Source organism: Pelobates fuscus, chromosome 11, assembly GCF_036172605.1.
Source record: "Pelobates fuscus isolate aPelFus1 chromosome 11, aPelFus1.pri, whole genome shotgun sequence".
NCBI classification, from domain to species: domain Eukaryota; kingdom Metazoa; phylum Chordata; class Amphibia; order Anura; family Pelobatidae; genus Pelobates; species Pelobates fuscus.
Window position 1 is genome coordinate 36,069,920 of NC_086327.1, and position 15,730 is coordinate 36,085,649.

General features: G+C 39.8%; 1 protein-coding gene across 3 annotated transcripts; it reads right to left on the reverse strand.

Moving 5' to 3' along the window:
- Window positions 1-1,093: 1,093 nt before the first annotated feature.
- LOC134577374 (cornifelin homolog B-like) lies at window positions 1,094-7,594 on the reverse strand. Of its 3 annotated transcripts, none has more exons than XM_063436085.1 (4): window positions 7,443-7,594; window positions 3,741-3,849; window positions 2,576-2,712; window positions 1,094-1,391 (listed from the first exon to the last, which is right to left on the reverse strand). In XM_063436085.1, the coding sequence occupies exons 2-4, from the start codon at window positions 3,841-3,843 to the stop codon at window positions 1,302-1,304; spliced, it is 330 nt and encodes a 109-aa protein (XP_063292155.1). In that variant the 5' UTR covers window positions 3,844-3,849; window positions 7,443-7,594; the 3' UTR covers window positions 1,094-1,301. The 3 variants fall into 3 exon arrangements, with proteins under 3 accessions (XP_063292155.1, XP_063292156.1, XP_063292157.1); XM_063436086.1 differs by lacking the exon at window positions 7,443-7,594 and adding an exon at window positions 7,126-7,296; XM_063436087.1 differs by lacking the exon at window positions 7,443-7,594 and adding an exon at window positions 6,880-6,901.
- Between the last annotated feature and the right edge of the window lie 8,136 nt (window positions 7,595-15,730).

A 15,730-nucleotide genomic window follows, 5' to 3' on the forward strand; every position in this document is an offset into this window, starting at 1 on the left:
AAATTAACAATGTATCGTATCCATCGTGCCAACATTCACAGGTTCTCCAAACAACAGCATGGACGGGATGGCACATAAGCTGGACCAGAAAGTTGATTCTTCAGACAAGGATGTCCAGCAATTAGATGTAATCCCAGGTTCCCTGTAGACTTCCTGTTAGGATGTGTGCTGGACAAGACTCATGGATCTTGTTATTGGCCAGAATCCATTATAATAGCATTTAGCAGTGCTATACAGCTCAATCCTACATTTACTAGTAACAGATTAACAGTTTGCTAGGTAGGTGTTTGTACATTCATTATATATGATAGAAAAGCCCTCGCAACCTGATTTGTCAGGTTTCCTCTGCTTGTCACATTTAATCTTGAAATGCCCTTTATTTCATATATTTAGCTCTATATATGATATAGCAAGGATGGTGCCAGCTTCCAGAACCACTTGGGGCTTCAGCACAAAGCAAAAGTTGATGACCCATACCATGAAGTTCTATTCTAGAAGCCATGTCCTTTTACAAAAACCTTGCCAACTATGCAAGCCAGTATGCTAATAATAAAAATAAAAAAAAACATATCTGGAAACAAAAACATGCTGCATTGCCAGATATTTGATGCAATCTTACCTAGGCACACAACATGGAGAAGACATACAGTGCAGCCTCTCTCTCCAACATCCATCTCCTAAAGATCATCTGGGGTGATAATCCCCTCTCTTTAGCTGCTTAGTGTAGGACAGGAGTAGGCATCCTTCGGCACCCCAGATTTTGTGGACTACATCCCTCACAATGCTCTTACACCCGTAGTGCTAGCAAAGCATCATGGGAGGTGTAGTCCAAAACATCTGGAGTGCCGAAGGTTGCCTATGCCTGGTGTAGGGCTATACTACTGATCATTTTTTATCATGCGGCTGCTATGATAATCAGCAGACTGATGTAAAAAAGAAAACAAGATCACTAGCATCGTACTACAGATCTTTAACCTCTAGAAATTGGGGGATACAGAACCTGGCATCAAGGGTTTCAGACCCCTAATCCCCCCCATTATAAATGTCTCTGTAAGCCAGTCTTAGTAATAGTTTTAAAAAAAGTCTTAGCGGTTTAAAAAAAAATAAAAAGTATATTCGCAATATGCTTGATTACATAGTTTTTTGCTGCATAGAGAAGCTAACTCTTTATAATAAATGTATCTTTGGTCCGGGAAGATTTTTCTCTTCTGTTCCTTCAATTCTTACATTCTTTAGATTTGTCCATAGGATGTCTAATTATAATATATCTGTCTGCATCTCAAGCACTAATGTTGCTTTCTTTATTTCCTGGCTTTCACCTCACGGGCCAACTGACAGAGAGTGCATGGGGTGCAGAATGTGAGGCATACACAGTCATTGCAAATAGTGCCCTGTAATACAAAAATAAGCAACAATTAGGAAAATAATGCCATTAAAGAAGAAAAAAATGAAATCATGTTACTTGGTGGTATATCAATCTACAGTGGAGTCGATTCACTAAAATACTAAATTGTAGCAAATTAAAGTCAGGATTGGTAAGATTTTCCAGAATAGTACTTTTTTGTTACATTTCGTCATTGAGATTTGAATTCTCCACTGTTTGGAATTTAGTGCATAATCCTGGGTGACAAAAGAATGTCTTTGTATAGTTAAATAGCTTCTCATTACATGTTCTATTTTGTATTTGAGTTAGCCGGTCCATACAAGAACAGGGTATTTTCTGGTATGTATATATAAAGAGAAAATGTGCATTCTTAGGATGTTTTTCGATCTAATGATGATTTATCTTAAAAGGTTATATTTATGTAATTTAATATATTTACAACACTGAGAATGAGAACTTTTGAACTTGACTAATCTAAATTGTGAAAGTCAAGTTGTAGGCAAGTCTTTAAAGTCCTGGTGTAGAAGGCGCTTTGCTTCAAACACGTGTGTCTACCAGCGTGTATTTCTTAAATAATATAATTGTACATTTATAAACTGCTTAAAATAAAGGGACGAAAGTCCAGGAAATAATAGAGTTAATTGCCAGGAAGTATACCGTGATTACAAGGGTAGGCAATCTTCTGCACTACAGATGTTGTATACATCTACCCTGATGCTTTGCCAGCATTATGACTGTAAGAGCATAATGAGAGATATAGTACACAACATTTGGAGTGCCGAAGGTGGCCTACCCATGTTCCTAGTAAGTAGTGAAACAATATCAGGTTGATTTACTACACAAAGCTGACAGTTGTACCAACAATATTGAAAATATGATTTAATCACTTTTGCAAGCGAGCGAAAAGGTTCCCTAACAAACCAGATAAATGGTGGCATTATTAATCAGTAAATAGCATAGTGGTTTTAAGGGTGCATTTAAAAATATATATATATATATTTGAGTTTATTATATTGTCTGTGAGTTGCTACTTTTTTTTCTTTACAATTTAAGAGGATTATTGATACACATACTTGCACAGTATTCCATCAGAGCATCTATTCTGCATCATATAGAAAATACAAAGATAGCAATAAAAAATATTTCATATGTAAATTCCTGGAGAAGGTGTAATATAGATAAAATAAATACCGGAATGCGATGACGTTCTCGGATGCCGGTACGCATGGCCAGCACGGTGCCTCCAAGGCAAGGGAGACAGCAGCACTCGCCAAAATCTGAGGCTACCTTACAAGCCAAGATACAGGGGACAAATGTTCCACAAAGACCTGAGAGAGAGAGAAGACAAGAGCAAGCTTAGCAAATGAGAACACAAATATTCATGGTAAGCCTACTGAACAAGCGGTAAATTTGGTGGCTAAAAATATACATTGATCATGAGTAGTAGACCTATTTAGGTCAGATGATGTTTTAAAGGGACACTAAAGTCACCAGAACAACTACAGCTTATTGAATTTGTTCTGGTGAGTAGAATCATTACCTTCAGGCCTTTTGCTGTAAACACTGTCTTTTCAGAGAAAAAGCAGTGTTTACATTACAGCCTAGTGATAACTTCACTGGCCACTCCTCAGATGGCTGTTAGAGATCCTTCCTGGGCCATGGCTGCCTAAAATGCATCCAAACATTCAGTAGCTCCTCCCTCTGCATGCAGACACGGAACTTTCCTCATAGAGATTCATTGATTCAATTCATCTCTATGAGGAGATGCTGATTGGCCAGGGCTGTGTTTGAATCATGCTGGCTCTGCCCCTCTTTGTCAGTCTCAGCCAATCCTATGGAGAAGCATTGTGATTGGATCAGGCTACCACTTCTGATGATGTCAGCAGACAGTTTGTTTTTCTGAGGCAAACAACATGCAGATCTACAGCTTCAGGCTTAAATACAGTAAGATTTTGCTATATTTATGGAGGCATGAGGGGCCCGGGGGGAGAGGGGGGTAGGTGGTAGTTTTAACACTATAGGGTCAGGAATACATGTTTGTGTTCCTGACCCTATAGTGATCCTTTAAGAGATTATCTAGGTACCATAACCACGGTACTACACTGTCCCATGGTAACAATTTGATACTGTCAGGTACCTGAGGTCCTCCTGGTGTGCTGTAACATACAAGCTGAAAGCTTATATACCACATTAGAATATCAACTTTAGAACAGATGAGAGCAATGTTTAATTATGATACAGCGCTATACAGTGAGTCTCCACAATTATAGAAAAGTTCTACTATATGAACCCTTTATCCAATATAGTGCACCACACCAGTCTGGAGAGTATAATGAGCTTATTGTGTAGAACTTACAGATGCCCATGTCTTCAAAGCAGTCGAACACTTCGGAATTCCACTGGCTGCTGGTCGCATAGCCCTGAGTTGCGTGAGGCTGGGAGCTGATTGGGTAAGACATTTTGACCTGCCAAGACAGATAAATAAACATTTACAAACATTTTTATAAATTAAAACAAATACTACAAATTCATATACTAATATAGGTGGTTAAATCTGACAGTAGCTGTTCACTATAAGTGGAACCAGCGAATAAAGGTTATAGAATTATTAAAATACTTTTTTAGTCTTTTGGTTGAAGTAAGCCTTTAATAGAAGGGATGTGGATTTTCATAAAAGACAAAATGTGTAAGAATTACTGTAGCAACTTCGCTGTTTTGCCTAAATCTTGCATTTTGGTTTTTAGTTTATTCAGTTTATGTTTAGTAAAAAAAAAAAAAAATCAAATAATCTAATGTGCAAAATATGTCTCTCGCTGACATAAAAAAAAAAGACATTTACGGAGCTGGTGTAATTGAAATATGAAGGAGCGAAAATAAAAATTGTAAAATTCTTTACTTGGGACATTTCTTGGGGTGAAATATACGTGCATTGTTTAAGGCACGAGACAGGAAATAATAAAAAGAAAACAAAACCGTCATACTATTGTGGGCATAGGACCCCAAAATAGAAAATCTAAATGCAGCTTTTCACAGACAAAAATACACAATATATTATATGTGATATATATACCAATTGTGCAATACAGTATCTCTAAGGGGTTTCTTCACTAAATGGTGATACAGAAACCAATGTAAATATAAAAAGTAAGGGCTAAATAGCCAAACTGTAAGAAATCTCTGACTCGAGTTTGTAAATTAGTAAAATTGTATTTTTTGTGAATGTAAAGGGCTTTTAAATGTGAAATATCAATGTATGCCTGTAGTCTGTGTGTAGCATGTAAGAGCATGTTTGCATTTGAAAATATGACCCAGATTCCTGTGTTCCAGACCTTTGTTAGGGTCCCCCAATGCCTCCAGCCTTGTTTATCTTTCTCATTCTCTCCCTATCCCCTATTCTTCATGGTGAGGAACTCCATGTGCCTTAATATTCTTCTAGAGACCCAAACCTCATAATTGATACTTCTGTGTGCAGATGTGTGTGTAATAGAGAGAGAGAGGGAATAGGACTTTTGATCATGTTCACCAGGTGGAGCCAATTCAGGCATAGCCCAGAGAACTCTGCAGATTACATTATATCATGCCCCCACTTCCTTCTCACCCACACACATACATATATACAATGAGTGAGGAGGCAGGGCTACTGCTTGAACAGCACATAGAACTCAGCACCTGATGTCTCTGCCATCTTTGTGTCTAACAGACTTAAAAGGCTGGACTACTGAATAAAGCACAGGCAGTACAGCTGGGCATTGACAAAGGCACATAGACTATTACAGGGGGCAGTGACAAGATTCCCAGGCTGTATGGATGCTGCACCACGAAACCTAGCTTGTAGCTGCAAAACTACTCGCTACTTGCCCTCCACATCAAATTTCTTGATACTAAGATAAAGATGTTATCACTGTGCGAACCTCTATGATGAATGTGCTTGTGTGTTTATGTGTGTGTGGGTGTAGCTGAAATGAAAGCTGATTTAGAGAATTTCTCTGGATAAATGAATTTGTCCTTCAATGTGGAATTCACCTTGAATTCTCGTTTTGGTGAATAGCCCTGTGTTTGTGCCCAGTCTCAGGAAACTTAACCAAAAGCTGCGAAACTGGTGGGAGTCTTTCCATCTCACACAAAATTATCAGAGCATGGATACGTCTACCTCCTCCCTCTGCTTCTTATGTAGATGCAGCCTATGCATATATATGGGGGTGGGAGGGTGGGTGTGTGTATATCCCCGTCTGTCTTGAATTTATTTTTTGTTCTAAGAAATCAATTAAATAGGAATTTGTTTACATACACACACACACACACACACACACACACAAATAACACACAAAACCTCCCACTGTATCATTATAAACAATTTTGATAATTCACTCTACGTTACAATGGAAGATACTGCATATTGCAGACAGGAAAAGGACAGACAGGAAAGGAATAGTTAAATTTGCTAATTAAATATGTCTCAAAAGAATTGCAAGAGGCACAATCTGTACCAGGAGATAAAGTTAAAAAAAAAAAAAAAAAAAGAACATAAATGAAAATTAATAATATCAGTCTTTTGTCCCTGGCAAAATATTTTAATAAGACAAACTATCACCACGCCAATGCAAAGACAGTAATGCAGGTTAATAACAATCTATTTTTTTTTTAGTAATGCAAAAAAGTTTTTTTTTTAATATCACTTTTCCTAAAGAAAAAAAAAAGTTCACAATTCAATCCGTCTATCATGTATTAGGAAATAAGAATTTGCTAGAACTGGTTTGGGGGGGGATTCTGGATCAGTATAAAAGATCTCCAAAGATGAATAAATCTGTAACATATGTGATTTCACAGAACACTAAATATTATGAAAAAATAAATAATTTTTTGTTATCTAGATATATAACTAAATTTGAATGAGACTTCAAGTAGCACATTGCAAAGCAGTGTACAGTTATTTTTCTGTAAAAAGTAGGAAAATCCTTCTTTTAGCAAATTTTCTCAGTATTTTTTTTCCAATAAAGTAGACCCAGATATGTAACATTGGATATAGAATAGCAAAGGGTTCTCAACTAAGCACTCATAATGGCGTTGCCATGTCAACTAATCATTTAATCCTGAAGGGCAGAGCATGAAAAGGGCTGGCTTGTAATGGGCAGAATTTGAAATTTGTAGGAGTTTCGCTTGATGAAAGCACACTCTGGTTTCGACATACTCTAGGGCAGAACATTTAATGTGTCGCCCATCTCTGTGTGTCCAGGAAAAGATCTGGCAACACTAACTCATAATAACATACATATTAACATGAATTAACTGAAAGACGAAATTTAAGGGGAAAAAAAATTAAACATTTCAATAAAGTTATATGGTATTCACATACCCCAACAAATTCCTCTTTGTCTTAAGGTGCTGTCTTCACCTTTTCTAAAAAAATTTACTTGATTTTACAGAATAAGGGGGGAAAGCAGTTAACAATGGTATTGAATGGATAATGTTTCCTCATGCATTAATTTATAACTTACATATATTAACTCCAGTAGTTAATATTTTGTCAACAGGAAATTAATGAAAATAAGACAAATTATACTTTAACTGGATGTAGCAAATTTCTGTAAAATATTCCAACTGTATCCACAGATCGTCATCCTGTTAACCCATTATCAGCAGCTCTCCACCACACAGGCATCCTGGTGACAATAGGAGTCATCAGGGCACATGACACAGAGACAGGTAAGATTCTACTTTCACCAACAACAACAAAAACAGACCAGTAAACAGGATCAACTCCGAAAAAGCTGGGTTACAAATGTTCAAGCCGTTGGAGAAAGTGTGAGGAGAGCCGTGGTTCAACAGGGGACATATCCAATCCTCTTTTGTTAGAAACTGAGAATACAGAGAGAGCTCCCTCTGCCACAGCGAGTGCACCTCCAAACATAGAGAGGGAGCAGGGATAACAGAGAGAGAATGCAACAATGTATAAGTCTCTATGACTCCCGTTAGAATCCCCAGTGATAGCCAGTAGAGATGAAGGGATGTACAAACAGAGCAGAGGGAGAATTCAGTGACCACAAGAGCTGACACTTACTTGTTATGAAGATGCCTATCAGTGTGAAGATGTTTGTGTGAGGAGTCAGCTAGTCAGTGTGTTATTATAGGGATTCTCTGAGGAATGTCTGGGAGGGGACATCAAGGTTTTCGATCAGTTGCCTCCTACTTCCCAAACACCCCTAACCCATGTCACAACCGTCCCCGCCCCCCCAGTGTGACATACATGTTGCTTAAGCTTAATCTTTTTTTTTCCATAAAAAACTGACACTCCCTAGCTCACTGCCACTCCTATGGCTGATTTTTATCTATAAGGGATTGCTCGAGGAAATGTAAAGGTCTCTGTCTCCATACCTTCATGTTTTCAATTATCTCTCTATCTTTATATCTATTTTAATTATGTATGTCCACCCTGTCTTTCCTCTCTCCCTCTCACCTGCCTTTTATTTTTACTTTCTTTTTCTGATCTTCTCCTTGATCTATTTCTCATAATAAACTACACACACACACACAGAGAGGGGATTTAACTATAAATAGGACAATTACAAATAAACTTACAGGAACAAGAGGACCCTGCCCAATTGAGCTTACATTCTATAGGAGGTGGGGTGTAAAACACATTAGGACAGGAATTTGCAATCAAATAAGGTGGGCTGCCCTTTAGGAGAGGGCAAGAGACAGGTATGTGAGGTAGGGGTTAGTCTTGGAGGCCATAAGCTTTCTCTCTCTCTCTCTCTCTCTCTCTCTCTCTCTCTCTCTCTCTCTCTCTCTTCCCACACACACATAGTTAGTTATAAAATGAGAATTGTCAGGAATTCAAAATGAGTTCAAAGTGAATTTCAAATGTTAGTCCATTTCAAACAAAGCGTAGCTGACTTGGAGAATTCTTCCAATTCAACAGAGGCGTAACTAGGAATCACATTGCGGAGCAAGAATCACCCCTTATCTCCCCTCCTTGCTCCCCCTAATTAATACACCTGAGTGTGATGTGTGTGATGGTTGAGTGTTATTCTGTATGGGGCTTGGCTGAGTGGGATTTTATTGGTTGGCTGAGTGTGATATGTATGCGTGGAGCTGGTGGAGTGTGATTGTGTATGTGAGTGTGGAGTGATTGGCCCTGCTTGGGATCATTTCCCTAACTCTGACAATCCCCTGTGCTGATACTAACATGCTGGCTTCACTATCAGCACACTGGCGTCATTGCATCCTTTACTCCCCCAGCAAGAGACTGCTGAGAAATAACACAGTGACAGGGACCAAGAGGAACGCCTGTCACTCAGTCAGTGGCGTTAGACCCTCTGTTCATACACATATATGGATATAACTACAAATCACATGAATTGAGTGTTACTATATTTTTAATTAAACATTTTCATCCTTTTAAGCATGCACACTCTCACTGACCCACACATACTCTCACTGATCCATACATGCACACACTCAGCAAGTGTAATCCTTGTAAGACCCACAGGAAGGTGGCCAAACATATTTGTTTTATTTATTTCTGTGTATGTATATATATATATATATATATATATATATATATATATATATATATATATATATATATATATATATCAAAAAATAAAATGAAGTACAGTATTACCAGTGAAACACACACAAAGAAAGATATAAATAAGAGATGCTCAAAAACACCTTAGTGAGTACCCTTTACCCTCACATAAAACAGAATTTACATACAGTATAAGGTGGAGTATCTTCTTATTTAAAACAAATGGTAGTATTGCCTAGAGATAAAACAGAAAAAACACATAATAGTGCAATATTGTCTGGGTAATATACAAAGTGCAGAGAAATGGGTGAAATCTCACTCACAAATCTGGAGCCTGTGAAAAAGGCTCAATGTTCCAGCGTTGTGGGATTAAGGTTCCCACTTCCTTCTTTATACTGCCAGGAGGTTGTAAATAGTGCAAGGTCATCTCAAGGGTAAGTATGAAAATATGAAGTGCTTTATTAAGATAAGTGCACAATTAGTATAAATAGAAAAGTAAAAACAAGACCTTACAGTTGAAAGTAGGCTTGTAGAGATAGTCTCTGGTAGCAAAACGCGTTTCGCCTCGTTTAGATGCTTCCTCAGTTGCTGTGGTTACTTTCTGTGAATGTCCATTTATAAGGCTTGTATTCAGCACCCTTTTCACCTCGGGTGATTAGCCGTGGCATTTCCGCTTCTGGGATTGTTGCGTTCCATCGGTGGGACGCACTGAATCGATGGTTAGGAGGTGCTTCCGTTTTCGGCATTTGCGTTCCAACAGTGGAACGCATGTATCTTAGTTACGGTTCTCGTATGCTGGGGCGCATCTATGCGTTCCACCTTGGTTTATCCGTTCTCAGCAGTCTTTACCATGCCATATAATCACAAAAACAGTCTCTGCTGTATCATACCTATCACATCACATAGTTTGTCAGTATATATAAATCTGTATGTATGTCAGTGTTTCACGCATCTGTGTGTGCGCCTTTGTGGGCATCAGTGTGTGGTACTGTATGCATCTGTTTGTCAGTTTATGTGTATGTGATTGGCCAGTGTGGTGTGTCTCTTTGAATGTGTTTACGTCTACATCTGTATGCGCGTGTGTCTCAAAGTGTCCCTGGAAAAAAACATTTTGTTGTTAGCAACTATACGGAGAGGGGGCACCTACATACGAGCGAGAGGCAGGTCTTAAAGGGAAAAAAAACAAAGCAATATATTTATATTAACAAAACAAAACATAAAAAAACAAATATATTGTTTTTCTGACATACACACAGATTCATACATACTGACTAACTGATATATATATTTGTGCTCGGAATTTATCTAATGCGTAATGGAATGTAGAAGGAGAAGCAAAGTTGGTTGAGGTGTGCCGAAACCAACGTACGAGTAGGCCTGTAAAAGAGGACCCACAAAGGTGAATTGTTAATATATATGGGTGTAGGTGGGTGGGGACAAACAGCTTGCATGACAAAGGTAAGTAGGGGGGTAGGGTTTATATAGGATCACAACGCCTCCCACAAATTCAAGCCAAATGGCCTTCCAACTTGTGCTCGGAATTTATCTAATGCGTAATGGAATGTAGAAAGAGAAGCAAAGTTGGTTGAGGTGTGCAGAAAACCAACGGACGAGTAGGCCTGTAAAAGAGGGCAAAAGAGTATTCAAAGAAAAACACACTTTATTGCAAGTTTATACAGCTTGTGTACTGAAAGCTTGTAAGGAGTTTTACTCTGATTGAGGTATATATGTAACTGAGCTGAGGATTACCGGTGGCTCCATCACTTAGTGATGTAGACTGGGGTGTAAGAGCTTGAAGTTGCTGATGCAGTGCTTTTGCGAAAAAGAGAGACCAGCGAATGAAGCCAAGATGTAGCTTACCTTAATGGAAGGTTTAGACGTGAAGTAATTGATTAGTACTGATAGTGTGTGGCTGACCTTAGATACGTAAAAAATGGAGTGACAGCATAGGAGGCATTAATAAGATGTTGATTTGTAGGTTTAGAGGAAGAGGCAAAAAGTACAATAGTTTAACTGCAAGTGTCATGAATCAAGCAAACACTACTTGTGACATGGTACAATATACAAAGCCCTAACATGAGTTATAGAGTAGTCGTGAAACTGCGTGAAGCATGCGAAACTGCACGAGGTGTAATTGTGTGCTCAGTCCAAAATTAGCTCATGGAATGGTACATAGTGGGACATGAAAAAAGACCTTGAACTGAGTGTGAAAGAGCGGCTGTGTTGTGGACACCAGGACTGTAAAGGCAGACTAAAAAGAGCGGAGAGGTTGCTGCCAGCCAAGTCAACCTGTAAATTAGCCACAAAATGGTTTGTAAGGATGGCCGCCCGAATGTAGGCCAGGTGCCATAGTGAAGGGTGAATAGGTAGTAGATTAAAGGCGTTGGATAAGTCCGTCTTGCTCAGTGATAGCTTGTATGGCATGGTTGATTTTCGTAGTGCAGTGAGAACTTCATAGTGGGAATGAGGGTGTTGATGCTGGGAATGAATGTAGAGTGCGGTGCGGAAGAGGTCTATGATCACACTATTATAGGGTATTGTGAATGGCTACCTCGATGGGAATGGTACGCCAAGATGAGAAGTGTGAAGACCGAAGCAGGCGATCGTGAAACCAGCATATGACTGCTGTGGACAGAAGGTGGTCCACCGTAAGAGGGTCAATGGGTGCAGATAATAGGTTAGGGCATACCTGTGGGAATGGCTATAAGGCCCGTGTGAACGCCTGTGAAAAACCCAACACCAGAATCTATCAGATGCCTAGCTGGGTGTAAATGCAGATAGTTTTCCAGGATATCAATGTTAACCTTAGTTGGGCGTATCTTAGTTGACAGACGGTCTGCATATGTGGATTAGGTGTGGGTTCTGGAGCAGATGTGCAAAACCCGGCATGTTGTGAAATAGCATACCCCGTATCAAAGAATAGTGGACCCGAGCCTTCCCCAGAAATGAAATGGTCAGCCCTGACTAGTGCATGGGGTGAATGAGTGGTGAGAAATGGAAGTGGCTGACTCTATGCGAGAGGCAATGATAAACAGAGGATTGGAAAGCTTTGTTAATTCGTGGTCTGACTGTTTAGGACTACTGAAATGCCACCATGAATGTAACCTTAGTACTGAAGGGTGTCTTGTGAAGTTAAGTAGTGATGTTAGTTTAACGTCCTTTCCATCGAGAATTACCTTCTCCATGGAAATTGGAACAGAGTGGGCCGGTGAGACGGATGGAGTAGTGATAGTGGGTGGTGGGGGACAGGGAGGGAAATGAGGGGTAAGCCAGACTGTATAAGAGATCGCCAGGTGTGGGCAAGCCGGGCTTAGAAAGACACCTGGTGTGGCTATAGCCGATTCCATTTATCAGCCTGTTAATCATTTGGAGGCTGGCCAGGATAGCGACCGGGGTCTCCTGATTGGAATCTGAGGAGAAAGCTGATGACCTTTGTGAACTAGAGCCGGGCCTGGGAACGTTGGTCTGTGCCGTCGTGAGCTTGTGTAGTTCTGCCTTACTGGCAGTGGCTGGGGAGGGGATACCCCTGTGTCTGAGCTCTGCTGATATTTTTGGAATGTACCAGAATCCCAGGCAACTGAGGGTAGAAGGGGTGAGGGATTCCTTTGGAGACCCAGGCCAGACTGGCGTGCTGGGTATTTCGTACAACAGCAGACCGATTATTGGGATGGATACTTGTGACATTCTGAAAAAAAAAAGGAACAATAGGTTGAAGAGGACCCTGCCCAATTGAGCTTACATTCTATAGGAGGTGGGGTGTAAAACACATTAGGACAGGAATTTGCAATCAAATAAGGTGGGCTGCCCTTTAGGAGAGGGCAAGAGACAGGTATGTGAGGTAGGGGTTAGTCTTGGAGGCCATAAGCTTTCTCTCTCTCTCTCTCTCTCTCTCTCTCTCTCTCTCTCTCTCTCTCTCTCTCTCTCTCTCTCTCTCTCTCTCTCTCTCTCTCTCTCTCTCTCTCTCTCTCTCTCTCTCTCTCTTCCCATACACACATAGTTAGTTATAAAATGAGAATTGTCAGGAATTCAAAATGAGTTCAAAGTGAATTTCAAATGTTAGTCCATTTCAAACAAAGCGTAGCTGACTTGGAGAATTCTTCCAATTCAACAGAGGCGTAACTAGGAATCACATTGCCCCGGAGCAAGAATTACCCCTTATCGCCCCTCCTTGCTCCCCCTAATTAATACACCTGAGTGTGATGTGTGTGATGGTTGAGTGTTATTATGCAGGTGTTGGCTGAGTGTGATTCTGTATGGGGCTTGGCTGAGTGGGATTTTATTGGTTGGCTGAGTGTGATATGTATGCGTGGAGCTGGTGGAGTGTGATTGTGTATGTGAGTGTGGGAGTGATTGGCCCTGCTTGGGACCATTTCCCTAACTCTGACAATCCCCTGTGCTGATACTAACATGCTGGCTTCACTATCAGCACACTGGCGTCATTGCATCCTTTACTCCCCCAGCAAGAGACTGCTGAGAAATCACACAGTGACAGGGACCAAGAGGAACGCCTGTCACTCAGTCAGTGGCGTTAGACCCTCTGTTCATACACATATATGGATAACTACAAATCACATGAATTGAGTGATACTATATTTTTAATTAAACATTTTCATCCTTTTAAGCATGCACACTCCCACTGACCCACACATACTCTCACTGATCCATACATGCACACACTCAGCAAGTGTAATCCTTGTAAGACCCACAGGAAGGTGGCCAAACATATTTGTTTTATTTATTTCTGTGTATATATATATATATATATATATATATATCAAAAAATAAAATGAAGTACAGTATTACCAGTGAAACACACACAAAGAAAGATATAAATAAGAGATGCTCAAAAACACCTTAGTGAGTACCCTTTACCCTCACATAAAACAGAATTTACATACAGTATAAGGTGGAGTATCTTCTTATTTAAAACAAATGGTAGTATTGCCTAGAGATAAAACAGAAAAAACACATAATAGTGCAATATTGTCTGGGTAATATACAAAGTGCAGAGAAATGGGTGAAATCGCACTCACAAATCTGGAGCCTGTGAAAAAGGCTCAATGTTCCAGCGTTGTGGGATTAAGGTTCCCACTTCCTTCTTTATACTGCCAGGAGGTTGTAAATAGTGCAAGGTCATCTCAAGGGTAAGTATGAAAATATGAAGTGCTTTATTAAGATAAGTGCACAATTAGTATAAATAGAAAAGTAAAAACAAGACCTTACAGTTGAAAGTAGGCTTGTAGAGATAGTCTCTGGTAGCAAAACGCGTTTCGCCTCGTTTAGATGCTTCCTCAGTTGCTGTGGTTACTTTCTGTGAATGTCCATTTATAAGGCTTGTATTCAGCACCCTTTTCACCTCGGGTGATTAGCCGTGGCATTTCCGCTTCTGGGATTGTTGCGTTCCATCGGTGGGACGCACTGAATCGATGGTTAGGAGGTGCTTCCGTTTTCGGCATTTGCGTTCCAACAGTGGAACGCATGTATCTTAGTTACGGTTCTCGTATGCTGGGGCGCATCTATGCGTTCCACCTTGGTTTATCCGTTCTCAGCAGTCTTTACCATGCCATATAATCACAAAAACAGTCTCTGCTGTATCATACCTATCACATCACATAGTTTGTCAGTATATATAAATCTGTATGTATGTCAGTGTTTCACGCATCTGTGTGTGCGCCTTTGTGGGCATCAGTGTGTGGTACTGTATGCATCTGTTTGTCAGTTTATGTGTATGTGGTTGGCCAGTGTGGTGTGTCTCTTTGAATGTGTTTACGTCTACATCTGTATGCGCGTGTGTCTCAAAGTGTCCCTGGAAAAAAACATTTTGATGTTGGCAACTATACGGAGAGGGGGCACCTACATACGAGCGAGAGGCAGGTCTTAAAGGGAAAAAAAACAAAGCAATATATTTATATTAACAAAACAAAACAAAAAAAAAACAAATATATTGTTTTTCTGACATACACACAGATTCATACATACTGACTAACTGATATATATATATATTTGTGCTCGGAATTTATCTAATGCGTAATGGAATGTAGAAGGAGAAGCAAAGTTGGTTGAGGTGTGCCGAAACCAACGTACGAGTAGGCCTGTAAAAGAGGACCCACAAAGGTGAATTGTTAATATATATGGGTGTAGGTGGGTGGGGACAAACAGCTTGCATGACAAAGGTAAGTAGGGGGGTAGGGTTTATATAGGATCACAACGCCTCCCACAAATTCAAGCCAAATGGCCTTCCAACTTGTGCTCGGAATTTATCTAATGCGTAATGGAATGTAGAAAGAGAAGCAAAGTTGGTTGAGGTGTGCAGAAAACCAACGGACGAGTAGGCCTGTAAAAGAGGGCAAAAGAGTATTCAAAGAAAAACACACTTTATTGCAAGTTTATACAGCTTGTGTACTGAAAGCTTGTAAGGAGTTTTACTCTGATTGAGGTATATATGTAACTGAGCTGAGGATTACCGGTGGCTCCATCACTTAGTGATGTAGACTGGGGTGTAAGAGCTTGAAGTTGCTGATGCAGTGCTTTTGCGAAAAAGAGAGACCAGCGAATGAAGCCAAGATGTAGCTTACCTTAATGGAAGGTTTAGACGTGAAGTAATTGATTAGTACTGATAGTGTGTGGCTGAACTTAGATACGTAAAAAATGGAGTGACAGCATAGGAGGCATTAATAAGATGCTTGATTTGTAGGTTTAGAGGAAGAGGCAAAAAGTACAATAGTTTAACTGCAAGTGTCATGAATCAAGCAAACACTACTTGTGACATGGTACAATATACAAAGCCCTAACATGAGTTATAGAGTAGTCGTGAA